Genomic DNA, 25,708 nt, shown 5'->3' with positions numbered 1-25,708 from the left:
TTTCTTTCTTTTTTAATTGGTTATTTTATTTATTTACATTTCAAGTGTTATCCCCTTCCCAGTTTCCCCTCTGCAAACCCCCTATCCCATCCCTCCTCCCCCTGCTTCTATGAGGGTGGTCCCCCCCACACTCCACCCTCTCCACCCTAGGATTCCCCTACGCTGGGGCATCGAGTCTTCACAGGACCAAGGGCATCCCCTCTCACTGATGCCAGATAAGGCCATCCTCTGCTACACATGCAGCTTGAGCCATGGATCCCCCCATGTGTACTCTTTGGTTGGTGGTTTAGTCCCTGGGAGCTCTGGGAGGTCTGGTTGGTTGATATTGTTGTTCTTCCTATGGGGTTGTGAACCTCTTCAGCTCCTTCAGTCCTTCCCCTAACTCTTCCACTGGGGTACCCACACTCAGTCCAATGGTTGGCTGCGAGCATCCACATCTGTATTTGTCAGATTCTGGCAGGGCCTCTCAGGAGACAGCTATACCAGGCTCCTGTCAGCAAGAACTTCTTAGCATCAGCAATAGTGACTGGGTTTGATGTCTGCAGATGGGATGGATCCCTAGGTGGGGCTATCTCTGGATGGCAAAAAGGGAATTATTTATGAATGTGCCTATTTAAAACTTGTTTGAGGGCTGGGCAGTTGTGGCACATGCCTTTAATCCAAGCAATTGGGAGGCAGCAGCAGGCAGATTTCTGAGTTCGAGGCCAGCCTGGTCTACAGAGTGAGTTTCAGGACAGCCAGGGCTACACAGAGAAACCCTGTCTCAAAAAAACAAAAACAAAAAAAAAAAAAAAAAAAAACAAAAAAAAAAAAAAACTTGTTTGCTTTAAAATTGTATTATGTTTAGGGGAGAATCTTGTTAGTAAAGATTGAAACAAACTCTGGCTGTGAATGGTGACACACACATGCAATCCCACCTACTCAGGGGTCAGGGCAGAAGGATACCAAGATAGCAGCCAACCTGAGTTTTACAAGGAATCCATGTCGAAAATTAAATGAAAGACATATATTTACACATACACATAAACATGGCTGGGGTGCTTCCTTGTCTTGTGCAAAACCCTGGGCTCAATCCCTAATACTGAAAATTAAAACCTTAAAGCCTCCCAGAAATGTCCTCATCTTTATATGGCCCCCCAGAAGCCACTTCATGTCAGCCTTCAGAAAGGGTAGGTCACTGAGTCACTGGTTGCCAGCAAGCCCGGTGTAGACAAGCAAAAAGCAGGGAGCTGCTGGATTACCTTGCAATAGTTAAATTACAGAGTTTTCCTTCCTCAGATGTTTCAGTAAAGGGAATAGATTATTCTTTGTTGAAGTAATTTCTCCAGTGAAAGGAAAATTCAAAGAAAGAAAGCATTTGGGATGACCTGACAATGCTGAGTGGTTAGCCTGCCCAGAGAGAAAAAGCAGCTTCAGCTATTGCAGCTGGGCCCCAGCAGACAGTGATACAAAGGCAACAGATCCAGACTGACAGGAGAGGGCATATCCATCCTCCCTGTAGTTCTGATCTCATTCAGGTGAGGTCAAGCGGAGCTCTCAGATTCTAGCGCTGTCATCTCAGAGCTTACAAACAGCCCACAATGTTAAGGATGGAGACTTCTTCGCCAAGACTCTGCCACTGAGTGGTAGTACCCCTCCCCGAGGCATCTTAGACATAAGCCAAACCAACACCAAACCCCCAGATGTCATCTGTGTGTCACCTCACCCACCCTTCATGTTGAGGATGCTGGGTATCTGGAAATGGGAGTCAAGTTTCAAGTTTCTGTAACCATTCTGTTCTGTTGTCCAAAACAGAATGAAATTCAAAACTCCATGAGAAGTGTTGTGTCTCTAAAATACTATTATAAGTAAGCAAAATGCTTCAAACTAGCCCATTGGGTTTGGGGCTGAGGAGCCAAGCAAAACATTGTTTTCATAAAACATTTGAAAGTTCTGTTTTCCAGCCTGAAGCCACACACTGGCTGCAACCACACAGATAACATGGGGGACAGATCTGATCTATGTGTCTTTATTGTTTACAATGATACCTGCCAGGGCCTTTTAACATGCAATTCATGAAAAACCACAGGATCTACTACGTAGTTATTACACAAGTACCCTTTTGCACATCTAACACCCAAAATGTTTTACTTCCTTTTGTATAGCAGAAGGAAACAGGAGGCACATGTGAAGAAAAATAGAACCACAGACTAATGACTTTACATTTTTTAAAATTAAGAAATAAGTAAATCTTTAATACTTAGTGGAAACCCCATAGACTCACATACATAAGCACTTATTTAGGAGAAAGGCACCCTATCAGATCAGTACATGAGGGTCAACTAATCAGTATATATTATTCCAGCTATAGGCATTTAGATTAGGAGAAAGGAAAAAAAAAAAATTCCCTTTCTGGCTCTTTATCTTTATCTCAAAAGTTATAAAATCAATTCATTTTTAAAATGCAAAAGAGAGAAAGAAACCACAAAAGTATGACCCAATACAGAGACAATTTTTTCTTAATCTTAATTTAATTTTTATCTTATGAGTGTTTTACCAGGTTTGTATGTGTGCACCACACACATGCAGTACCCATAGAGGCCAAAGAGGGCATCAGATTCCCTGAAATTGGAGTTACAGACAGCTGTGAACTGCCAAATCAGTGCTGAGATTTGAACCTGGGTTCTCTGGAAGAGCACCCAGTGCTGTTAACCTTTGAACAATCTTTCCAGCCCTAGAAAACTTTTTAGAATAGAATATAGGAACACTTTGTAATGAACACATAAAATACCAAGGGGAAAAAACTGGTATATCTGAAGCCAGCTGTGGTGACACATGCCTTTAAGGCACAGGCAGTTGGATGTCTGTGTTCAAGGCCAACCTGATCTACAAAACAAATTTCAGGACAGACAGGGCTACACAGAGAAATGCAGAAAAAGAAAAACAAGCAAATAAACAAAAGACAAGTAACAATAACAACAACAAAAAACCAACCAACTAAACAAACTGGTATATCCGACTCAATAAAGTCTTCTAAATAATGGTATATTTTCAGAAACTTAAAATAACAATAAACTAATTGCAATAATCTATATACAGTATAAGTGACATAGCATTTGGAATATAAATACAGAAAAGGAAGCTTATAAATTAGTAAGAAAAGTAATACAATACGGGTAAATGATGTGAACTCAGTTGTTGGGTAGAAAAAAAAATATAAGCTCAAACTCAGTCTCACCCACTGTGTCCTCTCAACACACTTAAAACACTAAGCACGTGAGCGTTCCTCCCACCCATGAGGCAGGCAAGCACTGCAGTGGCCAGAGACTGAGCAGCCAATCCAGTTCTCTCACACAGAGATAGCCCACAGGTTGTAGGTCAGTCTCTAAGACCATGCTTCTAACTGAAGAGCTATCAGGCTTAACAACCTCTTACTCAGTTTTGATTAATTTCCGTGAGTAGTTCACAGGACTCGGGGAAACATGTTTATTGGTTATCATGAAACACACCTGAGATGTATGGCTGAGGAGTGAGGAAACCAGTTTGAAAGTTCCAGACCTTCTCTGGGAGCCTCTCCAGATACTATGGACCCTGTTATGAATTTCTGTGGCATCTTCATTTGTTCAGGGCTAATTAATTAAATCATTGGCATTCAGCTCAAAACTTAAATTCTCCTACTCCCACAAGAGGCTAGGGTAGAGCTGAGGGTCCCAATTTAATAGTCTTCTAGCCTTCCAGACAATTAGCTAGCCCCTATCCTGAAGCCACCTAGAAGCTGCCAGACACCAGTCACCTCGTATACAAAGTATTTATCAACCTGAAAACTCCAAGGAATTGTCTACTAGGAGCCAGGAAGAAAGACAAAAACAATATATTGCAAAGTATCACAGAGAGTGACAGAAAATACAGCTCAATAAACTCATGAAAAAATACATATTATATTTTTAATCTTTTTACTATAAACAATTTTAAAGTCTGGTAATATGCCATATTGGTAAAAGAACAGAAATTCATGTTCTTAAACATTTATGGGCAGCGTCAATTGGCAGAATATTCAGTAGTTCCTTCTGAAATGTCTTTTAAAATATAGTGTTTTGATCTGATGTTCTATTTTTAGAAATCATGCTACAAATACAGTTCACACATGTATATAGGAATAAGTCGGGTGGTGGTATGGTACACATCTTTAATCCCACCACTCAGGAGGAAGAGGCAGGCAAATCTCTGTGACTTTGAGGCCAGCCTGATCTATGGAGAGAGTTCCGGGACAGCCAGGGTTAGACAGAGAAACCCTGACTGAAAAACAAACAAACAAACAAACAAACAAAAGCTGGGTGAATCTCTCCCAGCCTGGTCTACATAGTGAGTTATAGGGCAGCTACAGCTACATAGTGAGACCCTGAATTTGAAACAAAAGACCCAGGTACAAGGATTTGCTTTACAGGACTATTGTGTTAGAACATTACAATAAGCAACTTTTAAACTATGATGTTTAACAGAGCTATGCCTACCACCAAAGATAAACATATCTAGTTGACACTATGGGGAAAAGGCCAGAAAATCATGTACACATCCCATGGGCAATGGCTAGGAAAGTAAAGAAATAGCTAAGGACCAGCATGAAAGGTTGTGTCTTCCTAGCTTGTACCTTTTAAAGCCATTGCTAGTTTCTTCAAGTACATGTGAAAGACAGCTTCAAGGGAGACTGACTCCTTGTTGTAACAGGACCCCTTCAATTTCACACGTGACACTGGGGGATAGATCTGGCCAAAGCGTCTGATTGTTCAGAATGATTCTTGCTGTCTGCCTGAAGTGCTTGTATAGCGGAACCAAAAAGGGTATGCTAGAGGTGAGAAGATAGTAGTTAACTCAATGGACATGTATATCAAAATGTCATCCTGCACATCTTAAGCAGACGCTGCTTTTATTGGTTCTACCTCAATAGCTAGGTGAGGCCATCCACTTTACTAACGATTTTCTTCATTCAAAACAGAAAACAGAAGCCCTGTACAACACTGAACACCTGTAACCCCAGCACTTGGGAGGCCAAGGTGGTAGAAGGTGTGTTTTAAGTCATCGTGGGCTACAATAGTCTGTCTCAAAAATCCAAGAAATACATCCAATACTTGACAGAACTGTTTTGAACACTCTTGAAAGCAATTTACAAGCTGTTATAAACAGTGACAGTCAGTGTTCCTGGCTTTAATTCACTGATTTGTTTTATTTTTAGCTATGTGTATCTGTGTGCAACTATGTGTGGGTGCGGACACTGGAATATAAGGGTCCATAGAGACCAGAGGTATTAATAGAGGCCAGAGGCCTCTTTTAAAACTGCTGCTGATGTCACAGGTGGTTGCGAGCCATCTAGTGTGGGCGCTGGGAACTGAACCTATCTTGGGCCCTCTGCAAGAGCATTACAGGCTCTTAACTGTGGGGCCATCTCTCCAGTCCCTTAGTGAACTAGTTTAAAAAGACTCTGAAGACACCACTTTACAACCTTAGACACATCCCAGCAAACTCTCAAAATGATATGATTTGCATATCACCAGGGCAAGAGGGCAGGAGCAGAGGCAGCTGGAGGATAAAAGGGTGCAGCCTGCTCAGCTCCATCTGCAAAGGGTAGCCTCCTCATCTGCATGTCTGGGAGTAGGGCAGTCCCTGGACGGCCTGGAAATCCTCTGTCCTTCGAACTGCCATGAAGCATCACTAGGACATATCCTTAAAAATAATTATGCATATATAATAATAATATATAATATATATGCATTTATATCATATAATACAATATGCATATAATTCAACTTTACAACAAGCAAGGACAAACTGTCTAGGGTAGGGTTGCTTTTTTGTGGAAGGCAATGGTTGAAAGAGGGGGTCTGCTAACAGTAAATCTCTTAATCCAAGTGCCTACATATGTTGGTTACAATCTGTGTAAGATCATTGTGAGTTCAACTTAATCTATGCACTTCGCTGTTAGACTTCAACCTAAAAACATAAAGAATATGTCATAAGTTTGGTCAACTGAAGGAAAACCATGAAACCCTGTAGTATCTGTATACTCAACCAAAAGCTCTTCCTTGACAGGCCATAGAACAAAGTATATTAAAGAAAACCCCATCAGGAGCCCTCTTGTAGAAAGGATCCGTTTAAAATCCTTTAAACCTTAAGGTCACTAGATTGTAAAATCGTCTGGGGGTGCAGGGGGAGAAGCTGGTAGGAAAAGATTTTGAAAGCGGCATGCTGGATGAGGTCCCCCTGTTAGAGTGTGGAATAAGCACCCTAGAAGTTCATATGCTAACACTCGGGTCCCCAGCTATTGGCGCTGCTTGGAGAGGCTGTAGAATCCCTTACCTTTGGTTAGGCTGACAGAAACAGGACACAAAGGACTGGCCTTGGTTTACAGACGGGCCAGCTACTAGTCAGTTGTCTCTGCTTTCTGTTTATTCCCGAGACGTGATCGGCTATCACAGACCCAGCTGCTCCAGTCACCATGTTTGCCCCACCATGATGGACCGAACCCTCTCAAACTAAGCCTCGCCTCCCTCACACATGGCTTCTGTTGCCGATTCTGTCTTAGAGAACAGAAAAGGAACTGATACAGACATGTTATCTATGAAAACTGTGAGCATTTTACAAATAAGGAAGCTAAGTTCCCCAGAAGTCTATTTGCTAGGCACTAGGTACCAATCTTCCTGCCTCCCTGGCTAATCCACTGACCACTCACCACATTGAGTGCTTCAACAGCAGACCAAGGAACTTCTAAATCTAACAGGCCCCACCCTGATAATCTAGTCCTCTCGCTTGATCAAGTTTTGTAAATTGACATTTCCCGAACCAAATTAATAGAGTTTCTGTGCAGCCTATGAGGGGCTGAAGGGAGAAGTTAAAAGTCTCAGGGTTACTTCTTGGTCAAGGAGCTGAGGAACTTCAAACAGCCCAAAAGACCACTGTCACCCACCCCAGCATGGCCACCATCTTTCACACCTGCCAAACAGAGACAAGGCCTACCATAGTGGGTGTTATGAAGGGTGAATGTCACCTCACATGAGCATCCCAGTGTGGCTAGCCTTGCTGCTGTGGCCAGACCTATTACAAGTACACTAGATCAGGCCATTCCCCATAATGGCCTTGATCTCTTCACGTCTAATGGGAGCTCAGAATTGAGGAACAAATGTCTTGACCTCTCAAAGGACAGAACTGACTAGGGCCTGGAGAGACTGCTCGGTAGCTAAGAGTGCTTCCTGCCCTTTTGGAGGTCCTGAGTTTGGTTCTCAGCATCCACATCGGGCTGCCCACAAGTATCTCTAACTCCAACTCCTAGGGATCTGACACTCTTTCTGGCCTCCTCTGGTTATCTGGACAGGTATACCATGCACACATGCAAGAATGCACAAACAAGTGAATAAATAAAATAAATAAACAAAATAAAATAAATAAAAGACAAAAGCAAAACACTTTGCCCAGGACCCGACACTGAGAAGATATATCAGTCTTCCTCCCAGACATACTTCAAACCTGGTTCAGTTGTTCAGATTATTTTTTTAAAAAAACTTTTTAGCCAGGCAGTGGTGGCACATACCTTTAATCCCAGCACAGAGGCAGAGGCAGGCAGATTTCTGCGTTCGAGGCCAGCCTGGTCTACAGAGTTCCAGGACAGCCAGGGCTACACAGAGAAACCCTGCCTCGAAAAACAAAACAACAAAACAAAACAAACAAAAAAAAAAAAACAAAAAAAAACAAAAAAACCTTTTTAATTCAAGTTCTCCTTCTAAAGTGGTTTGAGTAAGAATGGCCCTCAGAGGCTCATATATTTGAATTCTTGGTCCCTAGTTGGTGGAACTGTTGGGGAAGGATTAGGAGAGGAGGTGTAGCCTCATTGGAGGAAGTACGTCACTAGAGGTGGGGCTTGAGGTTTCAAAAGCCCATACCAGACCCAATCTCTCTCTCTCCTTCCCTCCTTCCCTTCCTCCCTCCCTTCCTCCTTCCCTCCCTCCTTCTATACCTTTCTCCCTCTCTCCTTCCTGCTTGTGAGTTAGATGTGAGCTCTCAACTACTGCTCCAGGCCAGTCTGTCTCCTAAATGCTTTCTTTTAAAAGTTGCCTCAGCCAGTTGTCGTGGCACACCCTAGTAGGATTTGCTGAAGGAGGCAGAGGTAGGATGATCATGAGTTCAAGGCCGGCCTGGGTTAAAACTTGCCTCAGTCCTGATGTCTCTGCATAGCAACAGAACAGTGACTAAGACACAGCCACCCTCTCTTTTTCTCCCTGCAGTGCTGGGGACCAAGTGCTTTGAGTATTTTTAGCAAGCACTCCACCACTGAGCCACGTCTCAGACCCAAGACACACACATTAAAAAAAAAACAAATCTCATTATATTTTGTTTGTTTGTTTTTAAAGAAAGGTCTTTGTGTAGCCCTAGCTGTCCTGGAACTTACTCTGTAGACCAGGCTGGCCTCAAACTCAAGAGATTCACCTGCTTCTGCTTCCCAAGAGCTAGGATTAAAGGAGTGCACCACTACCACCTGGTTTAAGGATCATTTATTAATGGAAAGTCCTTATGTGTATAACACAGCTTTGAGCTTCAGTTTCCCCTCAGTAAGATGGACGTGATAATAGAGATTGCCCTATAATCCCCTGTGGTTTGGTTCACAAAGTATCTATTCAGGAAAGATTAAACATGGTCATGAGATATGGTGGTGCATGCCTACGAGCAAGCACTTGCAAGGTTGAGGCAGGAGAATTAATAGTTCTAGACCATCCAAGACTATACTCACTATGTCTTTTATTATTATTCTTCAATCCTTTTATAGAATCCAGTCTTCATCCCCCTCCTAGTCTGAGCCCCACCACCACCACTCCCCATCCCATGACTCCTCCCCACCCCACCCCGTCTCCAAGAGGATGTCCCCCCAACCCCTACTGCACCAGACCTCCCTACTCCCTGGGGCCTCAAGAAGTCTCTCAAGGGTTAGGTGCATCTTCTCTCACTGAGGCCAGACCTGGCAGTCCTCTGTTGTATGTGTTGGGGGCCTCATATCAGCTGGTGTATGCGGCCTGGTTCAGTGTCAGATCTCAGGGATCCAGGTCAGTTGAGACTGCTAGTCCTCCTACAGGGTCGTCCTCCTTCTCAGCTTCTTTTTTAAAAAGTGACCACAGACCACCAATCCTTGCTGTTTTTCTACTCAGGGATATGAATCTAACTTTCTTACTTTGCTTCTAGACTGACCTTAATGACCGTGGTGAACAGGAAGGGGCTATGTCATCCTGGAATGTCATCCTGGGATCTGTGACGCAGGACACAGAAGCCTTTTGCTGGTTACCCACTCTGGGTTCTCAGAAAATGTTTTGTGGAAGCAGCCATGCAACACGCAACTCTCATGACCCAGGGAGAAAAATGCCTCACTCACTAGTCCACTCTGGATACCAGGAGTGTACGTGACAAAAAATAAAATAAAAAATTGTGCGCTCTGAACTTGTAGGTCAGAATGGGTCAAATGAGAGTACTCAACCCACAGACCTCCAAATTGTTCCTCTCAGCACAGAACCGAGCAACACCCTGCATGTCAGTGCTATCTATGGCTGTGGGGACATTAATTCTTTTCTCATTACCTGCAACAATTACAAGCTCATTGAGGTTATATACAGACATCCTTCTTAATTACATTCTCGAGTGTTTCCATGAGTGGGAAAGACAAGAACAATGTCTGGCTTCAACCCAAGGCTGTGTGTGGTTCCTTCAAACCCAGGACTGCCAAGACCCACGTGAGAACCTGACAGACTATTATCACGGTTGCCAGCTTATAACTGCTGGTTTTCTTTTCACCCAGTGACTTTGGGAGTGGGCACTACTGGGGATCAATCCATAGGCATGTGCTCTACCACTAAGCTACATCCCCAGGCTTCTTTTGTTACTCTTTGGAGTTTTTTGTTTGTTTGTTTTATTTTTTGTTTTTTAAGACTTTTTTAGTAGTATTTTTTTAAGATTTATTTATCTATTTTATGTGTATGAATACACTGTAGCTGTCTTCAGACACACACCAGGAGAGGGCATCGGATCCCATTACAGATGGTTGTGAGCTACCATGTGGTTGCTGGGAGTTGGACTCAGGACCTCTGGAAGAGCAGTCAGTGCTCTTAACTCCTGAGCCATCTCTCCAGCCTGTTACTCTTCATTTTGAGGCAGGGTCTCTTTAAGTCTCTCAGGCTGGCTCTAAACATACTATGTGGTTCAATCAGACCCTGAATTTGTTATCTTTCTGCTTAGGCCACTGGGACTGTAGGCCTGTATCACCAGATCTGGTTCACCCATCCATGATATTTTTGTTAAGGAAAAAATCAGGGACAAAGTTAGTACACACATTACTCTCTATTTGTCCATGTGTTTCATGAAATTTCATGATTGCTCATGATTTCAAAGTTAGTATGCATAGTATATAAGTACATAATCATATATAAATGTGTTTGTATATAATCATGAATGTGTATGTGTGGTGGCTTGAATATGCTTGGCCCAGGGAGTGTCATTATTAGGAGGTATGGCCCTGTTGGAGTAGGAAGTGTGTCACTGTGGGGGTGGGCTTTAAGACCCTCATCTAGCTCCCTGGAAGCCAGTCTTCTATTGGCCTTCAGATGAAGATGTAGACCTCTCTGCTTCTCTTGTACCATGCCTGCCTGGACACTGCCATGCTCCCGCCTTGATGATACTAGACTGAACCTTTGAACCTGTAAGCCAGCCCCAATTAAATGTCCTTTATAAGACTTGCTTTGGTCACAGTGTCTGTTCACAGCAGTAAAACCCTAACTAAAACAGTATGTATATGTATAAATATATTTGTAATCTTGATTATATAGATATCATATATCATAGGTTATATGCATAACCCTATGTTTATAATCATGAATGAGGATTTGAGCATCTTAGGTGTCACAAGAGTTATGCTGAGTGAGTCAAAAGCAAAAGCCCCAAAGTAAGTCACACGTGTGACTCACACCGACAGCAGTCACATGTGGAAATCAGTGCATTTTATGGCATGCTAACTCTATTGTTAAAATATTTACATTTTGGTTATGAAGACATTAAAATTAACATTAGTTTATTATGTATATTACTATGCCTTAAGTCCTCATAAGAGTAGGAGATGAGGTGGGGTGTAAAAATAGTCCAATTAGTCTCTTAAGAGGACTTTTAAAAATTGATGTCATATTTATTAATAGTTCTTTATAAAAAAAATGAATTACTTTGGGAAACCTTTAAATTATTCATACCTCATTTAGATGCTTTTTGTGGATGAAGCCTCATGCGCTTTTTGCTTTATTTTGCCACCTCATCTTTGACAAAGGGCACAGCCAGCTCCGTGTAACATAAATGGCAAGGCTGCCGCTGAGGCTACCTGAGCAGGGAGGTTACAGGGCTGACAGCAGTGAGACCCTGCTCAAGAGTCCATGCAGACCAACGTGCACATATACGTTTTTCACAGTTCTCTTTGTAGATCATACCAGGAAAAGTAGTGAGGTGGTACAACCAGGGGCCGCTTCCACAGGATGGTTCCCTGCATCCCTGGGCGGGCCCTAACTACGACACCAAGATGACCCCCATAAAAAGATGAGTTCAACCGCATTACTGCTCAATATGAAAACCTCCTACAGCTCCCTGGCCTGATAGACGCTGAGCCATCCTCCGAATACCCTTCCACACTCTTCCTGTGCACCAAGCGCACCCTGCCCTGTCCACAGCCCCAAGGCGGAGAGCACATGCATTCGCTAACCTCGCGGCCCAGTCTGAGCCAGAGCGGGATCAATTCTCAACTTCCTGGAGCCCAAAGTAAACACGAAATGTTTGGTTGTGGAAATGAAGTTGGGTACAGATGCTGACAGCGTACACTCACGCTAATTCTAAGACCACTTGATGTAGAGCAGTGTGGTGATTAAATGCAGACCGAGCTCCCGCGATATTTCCTTAATATCAGTCCCCCACACAATGAGTGACACTGTTCCCGTGTGGCTGCATTCTAAGGTGTCGTGTGTGCCCGTGTCAAGGTTTAATTTGCCCATAGTCCATAGTCTATCCAAGACATTTGCCATCTTCTATTTCAAAACACAGTTGGGGTGGGAGTCATCCTGGCTACCACAATCAGGAGTCAGGAGACATGGTCACCTCCCAGACTCTTGGCACATCAAAGCCACCAGAGAAGACCAGCAGGGTCTCGGCACCCATAGGCACAGAACTATATCAGGTAAAATCACGGGATACAATTCCTCCATTTAGACATGATGCTGCAAAAGGAGCCAAGACCAAGTGTTCTACGTCTGGATCCACAGGCAGCTGGGAGAGTGAGACACTGTGCTGACTTGAGCATATGAAACCTCAAAGCCCGCCCCCAGTAACAAACTGCCTCCAACAAAGCCATACCCACTCCAACAAGGCCACACCTCCTAATAGTGCCACACCCTATGAATCACCACAAGGGTTCGGCAGTGAGGGCTCTTGCTATTCAAGCCTGCCAATCTAAATTCAATCCCTGGAACTCATGGTGGAATCAAAGAACCGACTCCTGAAAGTTGTCTTCTGGCCCCCACACTCCCTCAGTGACACAGGCAGTCTCACACTTGGACAAGAAGATGATGAGGACTAAAGGAGAAAGACGCGGGGGGGGGGGGGGGGGGGGAGGAAAGTATGGAAATATTCCGAAGGCTGAAAAACACCAGAGTAGGGCCTACTTTATCCCTAAGCATTTTAGGCAAATGATACTGAGCCTGTAATTTGTCTTTCCCTCTTTCCCAATAAGATGTATGCTTCCGTAAAGGCTAGTTCTCTTAACCTGACATAACCTAAAATCACCTTGGAAGAAAACTTTAATTAGGCATATCTGTTATTAGGCATATTTGTTAAGGCAATGAAACATCTTCATTGCCTTAACTAATGTAGGATGCTCACCCCCCAGCCCCCATAAGTCTAGGTAGGGTGTTCTGGTAGCAGCCCAGTGAAGGCAGGGTTTTTTTCTTCTTTGCTCCCTCCACCTTCACTGGAGATTTTAGCTACTCAGTTGTTTCCACTTCGGATTCCTTCACTGACGTTACAAAAAGGTTCTTTAGGTTTCCAGCATGTACTGAAGAGAAGCATCTCTCGGGGAACCCTCCAGGCCTCTGGCACAGATTGAGACTGCTGGGGCACCCAGTCCTATGGACTGAACAACTACCAAGTTCTCACCCTCTCCAGTGTAAGACAGTCATTGTTGGACTATTCAGACCACAGCATAAACCAATCCGATAAATCTTCTGGCATACATTCATTCGATTGGCTCTATGCCCATAGAACAGTGGTTCTCAACCTGTGGGTAGTGACCCCTCTGAGGGTCAAATGACCCTTTCACAGGGGTCACCTCAGATCATTGGAAAACTCGGATCTTGACAATTCATGACAGTAGCAAAATTACAGTTATGAAATAGCAACAAAAATAGTTTAAAGGTTGGGGGTCACCACAACATGAGGAACTGTATCAAAGGGTCACAGCATTTAGGAAGGTTGAGAAAAACTGCTTTAGAGAATCCTGGCTAATAGAGCCCCACATGACCAAATGCTTATGTCTATTTTCTTCAGACACACACTGCCTAGCACATGAAGCTAAAAAGTGGTTTGTTTTTTTTTTTTAACGAATGCCATAGAAGTAACTAGGAAAGTGTTTTGATATTATATTACGCACGATAACAGAATTATTTGTGTTAAATTTCACCCAAACAGGAAACAATAAGGAAGCAATCAGGCAGACCCAGATGTTGGGACTTTGTACACACAGCCTGGATTCTGCAAAAGTGCTAATGTCACCGGGCATGGTGGCACATGTTTTAATTCCAGCACTAGGGTGGCAGAGGTGGGCATATCTCTGTGAGTTCAAGGCCAGCTTGGTCTACATAGTGAGTTCCAGACAATGCCTCTAAATAAATAAATACCTAAATAAAAACCACTTGCTGGTGTAATGGGAACAAAAGAAGCAGAGCTTTTTTTTTTTACACAAAAACTGACTAATGAGCCACCATAATTAAATCACTCTGCCTTGATCTTGGATGCTTTACAAAAGCTGTAGCAACCATTGGAAATACCTGAGCATGGATGATATATTTAATGCTATCGTTGTAGCTGTAACTATGTGGGGGTCAGACTGTGGCTTAGCATATGAATATCCTTTGCCTTAAAATTATATGCTTGGGGGCAACTTTAACTGAGATTCCTAGCAACGGGGAGATATGGATTCTGAAGTGGCCACTTCCTGTATCCAGGCAAGACTCTCAGTGGAAGGGTAAGAACATCAACCCACCCACAAAGCCTTTGATCCAAAATGTGTCCTGCCTACAGAGATGTGCAGGGACAAAGATAGAACAGAGAAGGAGGGAATGGCCAGGCAATGACTGCCCCAGATTGAGACCCATCCCATAGGCAAGAACCAATCCCTGGAGGGCTGGGAGATGGTTAAGAGCACTGACAGCTTTTTCAGAGGTCCTGAGTTCAATTCCCAGCAACCACGTGGTGGCTTAAAACTATCTGTAATGGATCTGATACCCTCTTCTGGTATGTCTGAAGATAGCAACAGTGTACTCTAAAATAAATTTAAAAAAAAAAAAAAAAAGAAAAGAAAAGAACCAATCCCTGACACTATTAATGATATTCTGTTATCTCCGTTATGCCTGAAAACAGGAACTGTCCAATGAAAGGTGCCACCCAACAGCCAATGGAAAGAGATGAGAGACTCACACCTAAACAGTAGATGGAGGTCAAGAGTCGTATGGAAGAGTTAAGAGAAAGACTGAGGGACAGGAAGAGGCAGGGACTCCACAGGAAGACCAACAGAGTCAACTAACCTGGACTCTTGGGGGTTGACAGAGACTGAATAAATCACCAACCAAAGAGTGAGCATGGGCTGGACCTAGCCCTCCTCCCCACCCCCCTGCCCACACAAATGTAAGCAGATGAGTAGCTTGGTCTTCACGCTTCACATGAGTTCCCCAATGGAGGAGGGACTGTCGCTGAATCTGATGCCTGCCTGTGGATCCCACACCCCTAAATGAAAAGCCTTGTCTGGTCTCAGTGGGAAAGGATATGCCTAGTCCTGCAGCAACTTGATGTGTGGGGTAGAGAGGTTGGAGGGTGGGGGTAGGATGGGGAGTGTGGGGGTCACACCCAGTGAGAGGCTTCCCCTTCTAAGGTGGATGGGGAAAGGACTTACATGAGTGGGTACTGGGAGGAGAGGAAGGAAGGGCTGACATTGGGTTGTAAGGTGAATAAATAAATTTAATTTTAAAAAAGTCAAAAATAAGATTGATGATGATGCCGACGACAACGACAGAGATGCACACTGGAGCTGCAGCAGAGACCCCAGCATCCTGGGATGACTGCCTAGCAGTAGGTCTGGAGTAGCACTGGCTTGAGCCCATGTGATAGGCTATGACTGTGCTACCCATGACACAGCTGGAGAAATGGAGGCCTTCTGAGCTGAGCTTTTTGTACTGTTGGACTTTGGTTTTATTTTGACTTGCTTATAACGGTGCCACGATTCATCCCTCTTGGAGATTGTAGGAAAGTTGTAAGTTATTTTTTTTTATTTTATAGGAGCCCACAGTTGAGAAACTTTTTTTTAAAGAGACTGAATATTTTAGAAAGACTTGAGACTTTGGATGTTTCAAAAAGATAGAACCTGGGTTGGAGGAATGGCTCAGTGGTCAAGAGCACTAACTGCTCTTTCAGAGGTCCTGAGTTCAATTCCCAGCAGCCACATGGTGGCTCACAACCAACAGCAACAGTGTACTCACATATAAAAAATAAATAAATCTTTAAAAAAACAAAACAAAAAAATGAGTCTGAACTTTTAAAGTGTTTGACTTTTTAAAGACTGTGATACTAATATTAATGTGCCATCCTGGAGACAAATAAGAAAGAAACAGTTCTGGTTGAATGGTGATATGCTTGTGTGTCAAGTTGACAAAGGGTCAGTCATGCTGGCTAGTTTTCTGTCAACTTGATACAAGCTAGAATCATTTGAGAAGACCAACTCTAAGTTGAGAAAATGTTTCCATAAGATGGGCCTATAGGCAACTTTGGGGGTTTTGCCTTGATGAGTAATTGAACCTGGGCAGATGGTTCTGGGTTATATAAGAAAGCAGGCTGAGAAAGGCTTAAAGGGCAAACCAGTAAGCAGCTCTCCTCCATGGCCTCTGCTTTAGTTCTTGCCTCCAGGTTCTGGCCCCGACTTCCCTCAGTGATAGAGTATGATCTGGAATTATAAGACAGAATTAACCCTTTCCTCCCCAAGTCTCTTTTAGTCATGGTGTTTTATCACAACAGCAGGGTGTCTTTGTTAGGGTTTTACTGCTATGAGCAGATACCATGAACAAGGCAAGTCTTATAAAGGACAACATTTAATTGGGACTGGCTTACAGGTTTATAGGTTCAGTCCAGTATCATCAAGGAGGGAATATGGCGGCATCCAGGCTGCGTCATGCAAGCAGAGCTGAGAGTTCTACAACTTCATCTGAAGGCTGCTAGCGGAAGATAGACTTCCAGGCAGCTAGGATGAGGGTCTTGGGCCCACACCCACAGTGACATACCTACTCCAACAGTGTCACACCTTCTAATAGTGCAACTCCCTGGGCCAAACATATACAAAGCATCACATAAGGCAACAGCCTCAGTTGCAATGGAGACCTCAGGATGTTGGAGCTGCTAAGGCCGGGGAAAGATAACCTAGGACAGCAAAGGGTTATATGTGCAGCCAACCTAAGCCTATGAAATGAGCTATTTATTACACAGATGTCAGAGCTGGAGAGGCAGAATTGCCCAAGCCTTTTGGAGCCAGGTAAGTTCCAGAATCTGAGGTACAGAACATGGATTATGGTTTAGTTTTTTGTTTTGTTTTGTTTTTTGAGACAAGGTATCTCTACATAGCCTTGGCTGTCCTAGAACTCACTATGCAGGCCAGGCTGGCCTCAAATTCAGAGATCCACCTGCCTCTGCCGCTTGAACATTGGGATTAAGGGAATGTGCCACCATAACATGCTTTAGTCTTTTTTTTTTCTCATTGCAGTTTTTTTTTAATTTTATTTTATATTTTATTTACATTTAAGATGCCATCCCCTGCCGGGCGGTGGTGGCACACGCCTTTAATCCCAGCACTTGGGAGGCAGAGGCAGGCGGATTTCTGAGTTCGAGGCCAGCCTGGTCTACAGAGTGAGTTCCAGGACAGCCAGGGCTACACAGAGAAACAGAGAAACCCTGTCTCGAAAAAAACAAACAAACAAAAAAAACAAAACAAAAAAAAACAAAACAAAAAAAAAATGCCATCCCCTTTCCACATTTCCCCTCCCTAGAACACCCCTGTCCCATGCCCCCCCCATTTCCTTTTTGCTTTTATACGATTTTTTAAAAATGTTAATCAAAGGATTTATAAGTTTGGTAATGCTCAATCAGAAGCGTAACCCAATACCCAACCTAGATATAAAAACTATCTTTGACTGGTGGAGACATGTGAACATCTGCTTCCATGACCCCTCTCTCTTTCTCTCTCTCATCACCTAGCTTCTCCTTCATCTTCTCTCCTTGTTCCATCTCTTCCTCTCAGTACTCCTTCCCACTTAGCTTCTCCTACATATCACTCTTCCTGTTAAAGTAAAACTCTTCTCTCAAAATACAATTAGAGCATACTTATTCCTAATTGTACCAGTGAGGTACAAGATAGTCCTAATACCCAGTCCATCATTTTGTTGACTAACCAGAACCTCTGTTATCTCTTCTAACTAAAACACTTACTTTTGATCCTGGCTTTTTTGGCTTTAGAATGAATGTCATCTGAAAACCATCTACTCAGATCTTTTCTCTCAAAGTAAATAGCCAGGATTGGCTATGAGACTATAGGTCTTCAACCCCATCAGAAATCCAGAATGACTGAGTTAACTGAAGTTATGGGAAGCACTAAACATAACTTCTAAAACTTAGCCAATTTATAGAGACCGCTGAACACCTGAAAAGCTCCTATAGTACCGAACGTTGGAGCATCAAATCTTCAGCCTTCTGGCCCAGAATCATCTGCCAGACCTTAGTGATGCAGGATTATTAAGGGCTGATTACTCTGTCTAGGCAGATATAATCAGTCGACTATTCTGCATGTGTGTCCTTTTCTGGACAGTAATTTGTCTGTAGATGGAGAGAGGCAATTCTTGCCTAGTGGCTGTCACCACACAACTGGAGTAACTCCAAGGATGCTCAATTTCTTCTTAGAATCCACGACAGGAAGCTGTCAGGAGCAGACAGGTCTCTAATCAAAATGAACATTAATATATAAATATTTGTAGCATCAGTTCTATGGACTTCTGATGTTTTGAAAATCAACTATCCATGTAAGGTAACCTGGACTGTTGTCTGTTCACTCCTCTCAGCTATTTCTAAATAAAATATGGAAAACACCCTAACAATAAACTCAAAACCATGAATTTGCTATAGTCCCTTAACTCATAGGTTAACCGTCCCAAATCAGTTAAAAAAGTTAAAAAAAAGGGCTGGGTCTAGGCCTTGTATTCCTAAATGTGTTATACAGGCACAATGCCCATGAGCGTATCAATATTCATCTCATTTTTATATTAATAAGAGGCTCGTACTAATGAAAACCTTAAATTTGAAATCAAAGTAAATTTTGTACCATTTAAGAAATTATAACTTCATCTTGATAATAATTATACAGATTTCTACCAATAGGTTATGGCTATGCATTAAGTCCTAGCTAATCCCCCCTGTTCCAACAAAACCACTACTTTTCCCTAGAAAGACAGACCATTATTAACCACCTTAGTCCCCGAGCTCAGGGAATAGGGGCGCTGACTCTTCTTTAACTTCTTCAAGCTGATTAAGGGCGTTGAGATTTTAGAAGAGGGGTGGGGGGAAGAGTAAGTTGATAAGCCTCTGACCCTGTGTCTTCACTGAATCCAGATGGAATTCCAGGACATCAGAGGTTTGGGCAGGTCTGCTCAGTATGCTTGATGAGTAGATACACCAAGGCTGTGTATTCTAAGATACTGCCCGAGTTAGAGCGCCTGGGATCCCCGCTTCCTCTGGGTTCTTGGAGGTTGGGGGCAGAGCTACCACCCAAGATCTGCTGAGTGCTCTGGCCCAGACCGGAAGGGCCATGCTTTAGTCTTAATAGGATTCTTCTTATGCCCTGGTTCTTCCATTTGGGGATAAAAAGTATTGACTTCTTGAGTTTGTTTGTTTTTTTTTTTTCCTCTCTTTCTTCTTCTTTTTATTTTATTTTATTTTATTTTTTCCATTTTACAGGAGCACACAGATTAGAGATTTTGTTTTTTTTTTTTTAAGAGACAATAATGAATTGACCTGCACCCCCCCAATCCCTTTCTTCCCCAAATTGCTTGTATTCTTATCACAGCAACAAAATGGAACTAACACAGGGAGATAAGGAGAGAGGCCAGTAGTAGTGTGTGTGACTCTCTTGTGTGACTCTGCTATGTGTCTGTCGATTATCTCCCTAAACAAGAGGACACATGAAGAATAGGTTGCTTGCTGCGGTCTGTCCTGAGTACCTGTCGAGGCAAACTGCTGCACCAGCTCTACTTGAGGGAGCAGGTAAGATAAAATCTGGCTGCATCCCTGGTAGAGAGGTCCCTCACTAGGCAGCAAGGATAGCTGTGTGCACACAAAGTGGTACTCATAGCTCATACTGATGGTGTGGTGCTGGAATTGTCACCCGATGCACTGAGAAATACGGGGGTTAAGGGAGATACATCAGAGGCTGGGGGGAAAAAAGGAATCTAGACATTCTCTCTGATTGGAAAGGATCTGTTCAAGCTCTTACTAAAAGGCTTTGATAGGAAAGAATAGCGAGTCCACCCCAATGCAACCTCTCTCCCACAGACCATGCCACATGGTTTGTAACCTCTCATCCCTACCTTTTTTACACCAACATTTGATGCACTCAGAGGGCCAGTTTGGTTTGGGGGAACTCTATAGACACCAGAACAATAAACCAGATCTTCTCTGTTTCCCAAAGTAACCAGCCTTGAGTATTTTGTTACATTGAAACAGAAAACAGACTAAGATTGTTGCCTATTCTAACCTATGGTCATATGCATTAACTCCTGGTAACTCCCAACAAATTTGAAGAACCTTATCTGATGCTTTCAATATCAGAGGGCTTGATACCTCTCAGAGCAGTCCACTTGACATCACACGGCTCTCACTGCTGTACTTGGAGGTAGATGGTGTGCACTATGGGTCCTAATGCCCTTGAGATCACAGAGCCCACCCTGTCACAAATATACACTCCCACCGCCTGGATGTCTCACGAAATCCTGGGTGTGTGCATGCTCTTTGGTGAGAAAACATACAGATACTAACAAAGGCCACGGAAAAAGGTTTCTACCACTCCCCAGCAGAAGCAGGGAAGCCCTCAGCTGTACTCTAACTACTGCTTGGCTGCTAAGGAAGTAGCAGAAGTCTCTAAATTGTTGTCAAGACAACCAAAGCACAAACACAAATCTCTTTGGGATCCCATCAGGAAGCAGTTTTTTAGCATACATGCCCAAAATAAATAAGCTACTCCTCCCCCTCCTCTTCTGTCTCCATCGCCTGTTCTTGCCACATGGCGGTGTGTGCTAAAAATGTGTACTGGGAAGCTTTCCACCTTTGAGGTTAAGACAGCTGCTGCAATATTGTTTTTGCTCGTGTTTGAAAATGTACATGGGGTGGTGTTGTTTTTAAGTATCCTGTTTCATAATACTAGTTCAGATTCCATAATGTGATGACCTGGCACATTACTGGCAAAACTGAGACTTACTAGGTATCCACTAACCTCTGCCTGGTGTAGTACAGCATGCTAATTTTCCATGGCTAGCTTCCAATATGCCCACTGACCCCAGGAAGAGAACATTCACAAGGCTGGCTGCACTGTCTCATGTGGCATAAAAAGGAGAAAACCCACACATGTATAACAGGTTAAAACAAACAAAACAAAAGAAAACCTCAATGTTCTTGAGTCCTTGACTTTGCAAGATCACGAAGCTGTAAGGATTGTCCCACAGGACAGTGTTAATTCCATCAAGGAGAGCTCATCAAAAGAAACAGAGTCAGACACACCAAGAACACAGAAGGAGTGCCAAGGTTGTAGGCAAGGTTCATAAGGACAGATAAAGAGACAATGCCATCTGACCCATTCTCACTCTACCTGTCTCAATGACCTTAATGTCAGAAGATAAAGCCTCCAGGCCAAAGGCAGGAACCTGAGACTATAACAAAGAGTCACCAGCAGGGATCCAGCCTAAAAACAGCCTGTACCTTGAGCAGGAAACGTGTCTTCCAACAAGTGACCAAGCACAAAGAAAGACTAGCCACCAAGCCTCTCCAACAAGAATAAGACTTTGGCATGCAGTGAATACACTCTGCCACTTTCTAGGCAATAGATGGTAAAGCTGGCAGGGTATAGATCATACTAAGGCTTCAGGGCTATGTGACATAGCTTTAAAACAAAACAGGAAGCTGAGTGTCAGCTACATGCCCTACTTTACCCAGAGCAGATGTGCCTGACAATGACACAGGGGCCTAGGATAATCCTAAAAGGACCATAGGGTTCATCGTGGACTCCATCATCAGGCCCAGAGGATCTCTCAAATCCAGAGAGTACACCAAGGTCATGGACCTCCTTTAAAAGCTATCTTAAGCATACAGCCAGCTTATGTAAAGAGGTAGCTAAAGATGCACCCTGTCACACTGTCACATCTGGCCCAGAAAAAGAGCAGCCAAGAGAAGCTGGGGAACCTAAGGACTAGTACTCAGTATAGACAAGCTCACTTGCTCTTTGAAATAAAGTATCTTCTGACCTTGGTAACACTAAAATGTGTAGCTACCTTCAAAACAAACTTCTTTCTCTGTTACAGCATCCTCCACTCCCAGTTCAAATTCCTACCTGTAGGGCCATCACAAAGGGACCAAAATCAGAATAAGGCGCCTGCATTACCTCTAGGAAGCCTGTAAAGATTGTTTTGTTTGTGGAGATGGAGAGAAAAAGAAGAGTTTCTCTAGTTACCTCATTTCACCCAGTCTTCTCTAGTGTCACAGACCAGCAGGAAATGGTTACACACACACACACACACACACACACACACACACCCCTACACACCTTAAGAGACCATCGAGTACAGTTCTCTGCCTTCAAAGAGAAGGGCATGATATGTCCAGTCTACAATTAAACCACCTATTCAGCCCTTCCAGGCCCTGGGGCAGAAGACAGGCCAGGACTCCTGACTCCTGGTTCTGAGCCCTTCCCATCCTCATCACTGTCCTGATAGGACATTGAAACTAAAAATTAAAGGTGATGTCAATGGGACTGTGCCTGTGCATCTAGGTGAATTGCAAAGGAGGTGTAACTCACCTCCAAGAGCCAAAAATGTTTCCTGTTTCATCGTTCCCCATAGCTAACTGTTACATGCCCCTCACACCAACGGCTTCCTCTTCTTTAGGGTCTGCCATTTCTTTGAAATCTTCAAAGGCCTTTCTCCAGTCGGATTCCTAGGTCTAGACTATTGGATAGCCCCGCAGACAAGAAGCTTGCTCCTATGACACCAAAAGTTCAAAAGAACAGCATCCTGCCCAGCCTCCTGGGTGAGGAGCCCTGGGGAGGCCTTGCTAGACACTTAGAGGAAAATGGGAAGTGCTGAGGGCAGTGTGGGGGTCAGTTCCCAACACTTCCTTCCACCAAAGGCCCCAGATGAAGCCACAAGCCCCTAGTGCAGTCTATCCTAATCCACAGTCATAGCCTGTACTCACCTCCACATTCATCCTGACAGACCCATTAGCATTTCTTTGAGAAGAATGAATGTGGCCCTGTTCTTTTATTTAGGAAATACTTTTCCTTGCAGGGCCAAATCTGCCAACTTCAAGGGCGGTATGCCCGGTGCTAATGCCAAAGACTACAGAAAACATGGTTTAACATCAGCTCTTATTTGGGAAGACTTCCTGAATTTGATGTGGGTAGCCCCAAGGAAATGACCCCCAAACACTGAATCCCCCGGGGGCAGTTTTCAAGGGACAGCTTAGTGTGGCGGAATATGTCAGTCTGGCCCCCAAGTCTCAGGGTTTGGCTGCTGTTTCTTTGTTTCTGACTGCTTTTATATTTCTTGGGACTAACACTCATTTTGGAAGAGGAAGGATGATAGGGGCGGGTGTTTCTCATCCTGCTTCATTTTCATCCGCTGCACGAAAAGTGTGCTTCCCAGACCAAAACCCCGGTTCTCCCACTCTTGTTTGGAAGGATTGGTTTGTTGGTTTGTTTTCTGAGAGAATAAAGCAACTGCCACCACCACTCCCTACCCACCCCCGCAGGAGGCAGAGGAAAGCCAAGTGCCTCCTCAGAGTAACTTAAACATTCCTCAGTGAGGGAACCGCCAGGGGCAGAGGCAAAAGCCGTAAGGGTCCGGGGGCTGCAGGACCCACTGTTGTCTGATCCTCAACAACCCCCCCCCCCAACCTCCCACCCACCTCCACCCCTCCCTGCTCGACCCGCAGCCTGGAGAGCCCCAAGGTTGCCAGGCGCGCGGCAGTAGATGCAGCGATCGGAGGCGCTCGGGAGCATCTGGAACCAGGCGCATCTGGAACCAGGCGCCAGTGCGGGGCGCGGAATGGAGCGCGCGGAACCCGGGGGAGCGCGCGGGACGCGGGCAGTGGGCAGCGCGGGGACAAAGGCGCGCAGGAGGCGGGATCCCCGTAGGACGGGACCAGGACTCACCCCGAGAAGACACACTTTGAGCTCCCGTATCGCCATCATGTGCTCTGGCTCGGGCCGGGCCGGGACTCAGCAGCATCGTCCGGGCCGCACCGCGCCCAGCCTGCGTCCTGCGGTCTCCCAGAGCTCTCGCTGGCCGCGGGGCGGAACCACCGAGGCGGCTATTTCTGGGCCGCGGCCTCCGCTGTCGGTCACGTGCCGCCGGCCGGCTCCTCCCGACGCGTCTAGTCTAGCCTAGCCACCGGGCTTTAGCTCCGCCCGGGCCCCTGTCCGCTTCGGCCTCCGGTGACCACCCTACATCCGACTTGCGGTCAGCTCTGAGCCCGGTCAGGCACCACTTACCCTGGGAGACCTGGACACAAGACCCGTCGCGTCATAAAGAAACATTCGTACAGTTTATGCTGTTGACTGTGGTCCCAAAGAAACACTTCCAAGTCCCTTGGTAGTCCCACCATAAAGTGACTCTGACCTCTAGATGAAAGAAACAGCGCGAGGGACCGGGATGAGAAAGGTATAACTTGTCCCTTCTAATACCTAGGCTTCAAATCGCTTCCTCCCAACACTTCACTTTACTCTGCGCACATTTTTCTGTATGCAGCAAAGGATGATTCGAGAAGCAGCCAATTGTTTCTGCTTCCAGAACTGAAGCACCAGGGCCTGGGAAAGGAAAGGTGCACTCTGGAGAGGAAGCCCCCTTTCTCCGTGTAGAAAATTCTACAGCTGTGTGGGCAGGAGCCCAGACACAAGTGCAGCCAGAACTCGGGGCTGGCAACCCTTCTGCAGACTCCTCTCCTAGGAAACCCGAGACTACGTGCGGTTTCACACATGCCCTCTGGTCTTTGTATGGCCCAGTGTTTCTCCAGCCTCAGGAATGACTTCATTTGTTGCTGTATAGAAATGACAGCTTTTTGGGAGTAATGTGAATTTACTGGTACTTCTAATTGTAAGCATGTGTTTTAAACAACAAGACTGGATATGGCTCAGTTAGGAGAGTGCTTGCCCAGCATACCTGGGTTTGATCCTCGCCCCCCGCCCCCCGCAGGCATGAATGGCTGTTAGAAACGGATTGATCCAGGCAACCTGGAAATAAAACAGACCATTACAGAAGCAGAACCACCCTTTAATGAGAACAATGAAGAACAGTAGGCTCTCTGGCGGTGGAGGTGAAGTTTTAGCTGACAACTTTATCAGCAGTTCTCATTACCTGGCTTTCTTGTTAGGCAGGTGTTCTTATCAGTATGCTGAGTCTGGAGTTCCTCCTCGGAGTTGAAGTTCCTTGTTTTAGGTCTTTAACCCTTGAGAGGCATGTGCCCATAATTCTCAATTCTCAGCAGGAGGAGGATCAGAGGTTCAGGATTACCCTGAGCTACCTAGAAAGTTCCAGGCCAGTCTGGATTACATGACACCTTATCTAAAAAAAAAAAAAAAAAAAAAAAAAACAAAAAACCGCCAGTTTAAAGATGTGATTTGTTTATGGGTTTCAAGTATATGGATATTTTGTTTGCATGTACATCTGCACACCAGAAGAGGGCATTGGTGAGCTACAGTTGAGAGCTGCCACGTGGGGGGGGAGGGGGAGAAGTGGGGAAGAGGCAGGGAGGGGGGGTGTGGGGGGCGGGGGGAGGGCGCAGATATGGGACCTGGGATCTGAACTCAGCATCTCTGGAAAATCAGCCAGGGGTCTTAACTGCAGAGCCATGTCTCCAGACCACAAAAGCAAGTTTTAACAATTTTGCATTTCCAAGTTCTCTAGCCTCTCTCATAACTTGTCACTTCTGATCAAAGGCTCTTGCCAATTTTCCCAGCAGACCGTGGTTTTCTGGCAAGCCAGATAGAAAGTCCTCAGGCCTGAAGTGGCCTCTCATGGTGGGAAATTCCAAAGTAAGGTCCACAAAAAAGAACTCTAGAACCCTGAAGTCAAAACAGGGCCGAGGACAAACTTGCAATCAAAATTCCCCAATG

General features: G+C 44.6%; 1 protein-coding gene across 2 annotated transcripts in view; it reads right to left on the bottom strand.

The window, feature by feature from the left end:
* Nucleotides 1–23,949, bottom strand: part of Rab31 (RAB31, member RAS oncogene family) — a 129,038-nt gene extending 105,089 nt beyond the window's left edge. Inside the window, exon 1 of one of the 2 annotated variants that reach the window (XR_013105716.1) lies at nt 23,750–23,949. Coding sequence is in view for 1 of the 2 variants with exons in the window: in XM_034484175.2 (XP_034340066.1) it covers nt 23,750–23,788 (39 nt within the window). In the remaining variant the exon portion in view is untranslated. The remainder of the gene's footprint in view (nt 1–23,749) is intronic. The other variant, XM_034484175.2, reaches the window with a different exon arrangement.
* Between the last annotated feature and the right edge of the window lie 1,759 nt (nt 23,950–25,708).

The sequence above is a fragment of the Arvicanthis niloticus genome, chromosome 21 (assembly GCF_011762505.2).
Source record: "Arvicanthis niloticus isolate mArvNil1 chromosome 21, mArvNil1.pat.X, whole genome shotgun sequence".
NCBI lineage: Eukaryota > Metazoa > Chordata > Mammalia > Rodentia > Muridae > Arvicanthis > Arvicanthis niloticus.
Note: the sequence above shows the minus strand (reverse complement) of the source record. Positions and strands in the feature narration are given on the sequence as shown.